Source organism: Scomber scombrus, chromosome 9 (assembly GCF_963691925.1).
Source record: "Scomber scombrus chromosome 9, fScoSco1.1, whole genome shotgun sequence".
Lineage (NCBI taxonomy): Eukaryota > Metazoa > Chordata > Actinopteri > Scombriformes > Scombridae > Scomber > Scomber scombrus.
In genome coordinates, this window is record NC_084978.1 from 872,480 (window position 1) to 880,590 (window position 8,111).

The 8,111-nt window shown below is 38.7% G+C and overlaps 1 protein-coding gene across 1 annotated transcript in view; it reads right to left on the bottom strand.

Moving 5' to 3' along the window:
• Window positions 1-7,904, bottom strand: part of maml1 (mastermind-like transcriptional coactivator 1) — a gene marked incomplete in the record, with an annotated part of 16,471 nt that extends 8,567 nt beyond the window's left edge. Inside the window, 1 exon segment of the mRNA XM_062425723.1 lies at window positions 7,286-7,904. Coding sequence (XP_062281707.1) covers window positions 7,286-7,642 — 357 coding nt within the window.
• Between the last annotated feature and the right edge of the window lie 207 nt (window positions 7,905-8,111).

Genomic DNA, 8,111 nt, shown 5'->3' on the forward strand with positions numbered 1-8,111 from the left:
GAAAAGGAGAAGAAGAAGAAGAACGAGGACGAGGAGAAGAAGAAGGCGGAGGAGAAGGTGGAGAAGCAGTAGAAGGACGAGGAAGAGGACGAGGAAGAGGAGGAGAAGGAGAAGAAGAAGGAGAAAGAGGAGAAGGAGAAAGAGGAGAAGAAAGAGAAAGAGGAGGAAAAGGAGGATGAGAAGAAGGATGTGGTGGAGGAGTAAAAGAAGAGGAGGTAAATCTGAGCAGCTCAAACAACAATAAGATGAAAGTGTGTAAAGTTTGTTTTTAACGGAAGCTGATGATCAATAACTTTAATTGATCTTTACTGAATAATCTGATTTATTCGAGTCTGACTCATATTGATTTGGTTGTTTAAGAGTTCAAAAAAAAGTTGTAGTACTAGAAAAGTTCCTCTGCAGCCTCATTTTATTTCCATTTTAACATTTTGCCATGTGTCGCTTTTATATTCTGTCCTGATGCATTTTATATTTACTGTGAAGCTTTTTGTATTACTTTGATGTTTAACTGTGAAATATAAATGAATAACAGAGAGATGAGATGAGAGTAAGAAACAAACAGAGGAAATGAGTCTGATGTTTCCATTCAGTTCAAAAAGGAAATAAACATGTTTTTATTAATCTCAGCGTTTTCCTGTTTGAACTTTTGGCCTGGCTCATATTTCCCATCTGTGCTACCAAAATAAAACATGAATCAGCAACTATTTCTTATAACTGAACAACAAAACACAGAATAGTTGCTTGTCTCTGAATCTCTAAAGTGAGAATTTGCTGCTTTTTCTTTGTTCTGTGATAATAAACTGAATATATTTGACTTTTGGACATTTAAAGTGTATTTTTTCTATCCCATTAAAAACTTATTATTGACTGATGATAAAAATGAGTTGCAGCTTTACGCTTGTGCAAAACTTTTATTCACTTTAATTAAAACAGGAATATAATTAGAGTGTAATTTCATTATTAATGTATGAGGGCTTTACTGAGATCAAAGCTTCATGTGAACATGTTTAACAGCTGGAACTAATCAATCAATCAAAGATCTATAACACATCAGCTGAGTCTAAATAAATATAAATCTGTGTAATTTAAGTAAGAGAATAAACAACGTGTCCTCATTTAACCAACCTGCTAATATAAGTTTAATAAAAGCCAAACGTTATCAACATGTTTACACCTCGTGTTCACTAAAGAGAAACAGAGACACAGACCGGAGCAGCGAGGAGTCACAGCTCACAGGAACGTGACGACTTCCCTAAAATATGCCGAGAATTTCCTGATTAACTGGAGAGCAGGAACACGGCTGCATCACAACATGTGGAGCTGCTGGTGGACCAGTAACACCAGTAACACCACCAGCAGCTCCAAAATCACTGCTGGGGAATCACCACAATCACCACAATCTGAATTATTATGAATAATTTAAATGTTTACTTGTAAAACTCACAGGAATGAGCAGAGACCTCCTCCTGTCTGCAGCTGCTTTACTACTTATTATTAATGACTGTTTAAATGAAGGAGGAGATACATCTGTGTACAGTGTAGACGTGATGCTGAGGTCACCTGACTCATTGTAAACAGGAAGGGTGGGGCAATAGGAGGGGGGGGGGGTAAACAGAGCAGTGTTTAAGCCCCCTGAGGGAAAGGAAACCAGTGATTCACTTCTTCAACCTGAAACACTGCTCTGACTCCTCCCCCTCCTCCTCGTTACCATGGAAACACACCTGGTGAAGGAGGTGGTTTCCTGCCCAAAGCCAGGAAGTCACTTCAGTGGCATTCTGGGAATTAGAGTACTGCTATAGTACACGGAAAATACCAAAACTACTACTGATACTACTAAAACTACTACTGATACTACTAAAACTACTACTACTACTACTAATAAACTACTACTGATACTACTGATACTACAAATACTACAAATACTACTACTGATACTACTAATACTACTATTCATACTATAACTACTACTACTACTATAACTACTATTTATACTACTACTACTACTACTACTACTATAACTACTGCTACTACTTGAACTACTAAATAATGGTAATTAAACCCAGCAGAGTGTTTATAATAAAGCTCCTCTGTGTGTGTGTGAACTGTGATATCAGTAATATGAGCCTGCTGATGTCAGTGCGACTCAACAGGAGCCAAAACAAAGAAGAGCAGCGAGACGGCACCAGGCTGTAATCAGAGTGTGATAAGCTGGAATAAAGAGCAGATATTTGAGATGTTTGTGGTAGAAGTGGAGCCAAACACTGAGGATGAGTCACTGTGCAGATATTCAGCACACTTTATTTATTTAAATGTTGTAATGTCAAATATGCACCCTGGTTTCATTTAGTCAGAACAAGCTCTTCACTGTCTCTGCTCTCACTCTTTATCATTTCATCCTTTTATTATCGCTCAGTATATATATATATATATATATATATATCACTGTGTTTAACCCAGTTTAACCTACTTTAACCAGTTTATCACTGTGTTTAACCCAGTTTATCACTGTGTTTAACCCAGTTTAACCCAGTATAACCCAGTTTATCACTGTGTTTAACCCAGTATAACCTACTTTAACCCAGTATAACCCAGTATAACCTACTTTAACCCAGTTTATCACTGTGTTTAACCCAGTTTAACCCAGTTTAACCTACTATAACCCAGTTCATCACTGTGTTTAACCCAGTATAACCCAGTTTATCACTGTGTTTAACCCAGTATAACCCAGTTTATCACTGTGTTTAACCCAGTTTATCACTGTGGTTAACCCAGTATAACCTAGTTTAACCCAGTTTAACCCAGTTCATCACTGTTTAACCCAGTTTATCACTGTGTTTAACCCAGTTTAACCCAGTTCATCACTGTGTTTAACCCAGTATAACCTAGTTTATCACTGTGTTTAACCCAGTTTATCACTGTGTTTAACCCAGTTTAACCTACTTTAACCCAGTATAACCCAGTTTATCACAGTTTAACCCAGTTTATCACTGTGTTTAACCCAGTTTAACCCAGTTCATCACTGTGTTTAACCCAGTTTAACCCAGTTCATCACTGTGTTTAACCCAGTATAACCCAGTTTAACCCAGTATATCAGTGTTTAACCCAGTTTAACCCAGTTTATCACTGTGTTTAACCCAGTTCATCACTGTGTTTAACCCAGTTCATCACTGTGTTTAACCCAGTTTAACCCAGTTCATCACTGTGTTTAACCCAGTTTAACCCAGTTTATCACTGTGTTTAACCCAGTTCATCACTGTGTTTAACCCAGTTCATCACTGTGTTTAACCCAGTTTAACCCAGTTCATCACTGTGTTTAACCCAGTTTAACCCAGTTCATCACTGTGTTTAACCCAGTATAACCCAGTTTAACCCAGTATATCAGTGTTTAACCCAGTTTAACCCAGTTTATCACTGTGTTTAACCCAGTTTAACCCAGTTCATCACTGTGTTTAACCCAGTATAACCCAGTTTAACCCAGTATATCAGTGTTTAACCCAGTTTAACCCAGTTTATCACTGTGTTTAACCCAGTTCATCACTGTGTTTAACCCAGTTCATCACTGTGTTTAACCCAGTTTATCACTGTGTTTAACCTACTTTAACCCAGTTTAACCTAGTTTAACCCAGTTTAACCTACTTTAACCCAGTTTAACCTAGTTTAACCTACTTTAACCCAGTCTAACTCAGTTTAACCCAGTCTAACTCAGTGTAACGGTCTCACAGAGTCTAACAGAGTCTGATAAAATATATTTCACTCTTAAATATTGATCAGTATCAGCTGTTCTGGAGATATTTGTTGTGACATCATCAGCTCATCAGATAAATGATCCAAACATGAACAGCAGCCTGATTCTATCAATCTGATCACAGTGGGAAACAGCAGCAGTACAATATTACTAATACTACTAATATCACTACTAGTACTACTACTACTCCTCTACTACTACTACTAATATCACCACCACTACTGCTACTAATACCACCACTACTTCTACTACTGCTATCACTACTATTACTACTAATACTACCACTACTAATACTATCACTACTAGTACTACTACTACTCCTCTACTACTAATACTAATACTGCTATCACTACTAGTACTACTAATATCACTACTAGTACTACTACTACTCCTCTACTAATACTACTAATACTACTACTACTAATACCACCACCACTACTGCTACTAATACTACTAATATCACTACTAGTACTACTATTACTACTCTACTACTACTACTAATACTACTACTAGTACTACTATTACTACTACTACTCCTCTACTAGTACTACTATTACTACTACTACTCCTCTACTAGTACTACTAATACCAACACTACTTCTACTACTAATATCACTACTATTACTACTAATGCTACTATTATTACTACTATTATTACTACTATTATTACTACCACTGTTACTATTAAAACTACTATTACTTCTGTTAGAGTTAAATGTTTTAACCTCTTTATTCTGTATTTATATTAAATTAAATGCAGAGTAAATAGGGTTAAGGTTAGATGATTAATGTTAAATCTGTCAAACACTGAAACTTGAAATCATTTCACATCATGAATCCTGCAGATGAATTATATTCTGACTCATTCTTTCTGAACTTTTTTTCCTCCTGTTGTTGACGATGTGAAACCAGAGCGTTGATGTTTCACTTTTTCCTCACGTTTTCTTGTCTTTATTTCACACGTTATGTTCTCCTCCTCTAACCTCAGACGCACCGCTTTAACCCTGCGGTGACTGTGATGTCCCAGACCTGACACCTCGACCCGTGACATCACTGCTCAGATGGACCAATAGCAGCGCAGCAGCCAGGATTCAAAGAGCGAGGCGTTTCCTGACAAACACACTGATGAGTCAGCTGTGAGGAGGCGGGGGGGGGGGGGGGGGGGGGGTCCTGCATCACGTCTGAGGACTCAGCTCCTGTTTGTCAGTCTAACCTCAGTGAGTCAGATTCACACTCTGACGCTCAGTTCACTGTAACATTTCTCTCATTTACAGACATGCAGCTGAAATTATTCATCTGTTAAAGTTTCTACAGATAAAGAAAAATGTTCATTATAATTTATTACAAGTCAGACCTCAAATGACTTTCTGAGGTACTTTTACTGCAGTACTTTACCTGTAATGTAGTATTTTTAAAGGTACATTTACTGCAGTACTTTACCTGTAATGTAGTATTTTCTGAGGTACTTTTACTATGACTTCAGAAGTTTAATATCCAAACAGAAATCAGTTTAAAAAGCTTAAAAAACAGAACTGAAATCTTACTGACGGATTATTAATTATTAATATTTATCATACAGACAGAATCCTTCATTTTTAACCTTTAATTCAAACTCTTCAATAGCAATATTTTAATTAAATGGTAAAGACTCAGCAGCTCATGTTTCAGACATTAACCGTACAGCTTCTAGATGTATATAATAAATGTAATAAAACTATAAATCAACATTAAAACTCATCTTGTGTATCAGTGCTTTAAATTGACTTTATCTCCTGTTAGTTAGTTAGTTAGTTTTCTCCTCCTCTGTATCAAAGCTTCTCTATGAATGCAGTAACAGGTGAGAGCAGGTGAGGCTGTCAGATCTGCATCCAAAATACCATATAACTATGAGTCATATATAAAATGAGTCAGATATAAAGTTCACAGTTTATATTCAGTTTAATGACTTCATTCTCCCTCCTGTAGATTCTCTCAGAGGACAGAAACACTGAAGCTGCTCACTAACACATTTATCACCTTCTGTAGATGTATTTAATATAACTGATATCCTGGATTAGACAGCTGTGTTACAGACTCAATAACTTCACACCACTGAGTTACATTCTGTGTTTCAGCTTTTCTAAAACTGCCTCCACAGTGTAAATATTTAAACTGCAGCTCAGTGCTTCACTACAGAGAAATACATCATAGAGCTTCAATCAACTGATAATTAATCATCAACTATTCTGATTAGAGCCTGACTGATATCTCAGCTGATATCAGCAGATCAAAGATCTCAGATATCAGTATCAGTGTTTACGTCCATTATATACTGATATTTATTTATATTTATTGGATCCTTGTTTCTTAATTTAAGTTGAATAAATACATGTTTCAGAGCACTGATGTCATTCTATAAAAATACATTTATCACAGCCTCTGATACATCTTTATCACCAGAGTTTAATAACCACATTTAAGGGATCATTGCAAATAAAGACTTAGTATAAATATTCTGTATATATAAGAAGATTATCAGCTGATATATATTTTTTATTCCTTAATATCAGCAGCAGTATCAGGATTTATAGATTTATTTCATTATAATTATTAAACATATATAAACAGCTCTGTACATTTATATCTGAAACATGAGCTGATGAGTCTTTAACATTTAACATTCACTCTGTTTAACAGCTGCTGGTCCACCTTAAAAGGTCAGTCCACCTTAACTGAGCCTGGACAGGTGAGGTAACACCTGTCAGTCTAATCAGCAGGTGAGACTCAGCTTCATTTATTCACCCAACTGTTCACACTGATAACTTCACCCTCACACACCTGCTCTGTCTCTCTGCTGACAGAATGTTCAGGACTCTTCTGATCAGCATCCTAATCACAGACAAACTGATCGATCAATCAGTGTGATCAGCTCTGATTAACAGATCTATGATGTCACATGTCTGACTCTCAGATAGGTCAAATTTTAGGCCCTGCTGATCTTTGTGCATATGTTGCCATGGCAACAGGGCCACTGTCTTTTAGCCAGATGTGTGTGACACAGCTGTGCAGTGATTCTTCACTCCTATCATCAAATCAGACAGTTACTGATAGGAAGGTTATTCTTCCCGCCGCCTGAGCTGATGTCCAACAGCCCGAAATCCAACAAGAGTCAACTTCCTGTCCTGAGAGTGAAGCTCTGCTCACTCTGAGCATCAACACTTGTATCTGCGTGTCTCCATGTGTCTTAGTGTGTTACAGTGTGTCTCAGAGTGTATCATACACCCAGTGTGTCTGTGTGTGTCTCCCTGTGTGTGTCCAGTGTCTCCCTGTGTGTGTCCAGTGTCTCCCTGTGTGTGTCCAGTGTCTCCCTGTGTGTGTCCAGTGTCTCCCTGTCTGTGTCCAGTGTCTCCCTATGTGTGTCCAGTGTCTCCCTGTGTGTGTCCAGTGTCTCCCTGTGTGTGTCCAGTGTCTCCCTGTCTGTGTCCAGTGTCTCCCTGTGTGTGTCCAGTGTCTCCCTGTGTGTGTCCAGTGTCTCCCTGTCTGTGTCCAGTTCTCACTCACCGCTATCAGTGTGCTGTTCCGGCTCTGCTCGGCCGCCGTCCCTCCGCTGTCTCCCAGCTCCGTGCTGCCTCCTCCTCCTCCTCCTCCTCCTCCTGCTCCTCCTCCCTGTGCTCTCTGTCCAGTCTGGTCACTGCTGGGCTGCTGGGGCTGCCGGTGCTTGTTGGACCTCTTGGCTTTGGCCTGCAGGCAGCGTTGGTGCAGGCTGAAGGTCTGCTGCCTCTCCAGCTCCAGCCTCTCCAGCGTTGCTCCCTCGTAGCGGCTCTCACAGCTGTTGTGATGCTGCCGGAAGAGCTCGATCCTCCGGCGGAGCCTCTCCATCACCGCGCTGTGTCGCGGTGTAACAAAATCCGCCATCATCAATAAAGACCTTGTAGTAAACTCCCAGGCTCAGGTTTCGTCCATAAAATGCTGAATCTGGCTGTTTTTCACCCCCCCTCGCCCTTCTACAAAGACTCTGCTGGCTCCATGGAGGCGACCTTTGTCTTGCTAATGGCCTTCACTGCCGGAGAGGAAAATTAAGGTTTTGAGGTTGCATTTTCATTCAGCCTCCTCAGTTATTATATTCACTTTAAAGTTTATTATTATATCACAATAAGAAAAGAAAAACACACACAACAGCTCGTTTAAACTTTGCTGTTTTGATAAACTGAATAAAGAGCCGTTTGAGTTTCAACCCTCCAAAAAAAACTAAAATCAATAACACACACAAACAAAAAACTCCCAAATTTAACCATTAAAATATAACAGCTTCTACACACATTATTATATATCATATTAAACATTTCCCTCTCTGTTAATGTAGCGTTAGTTAATGTAGGTTCAAGGT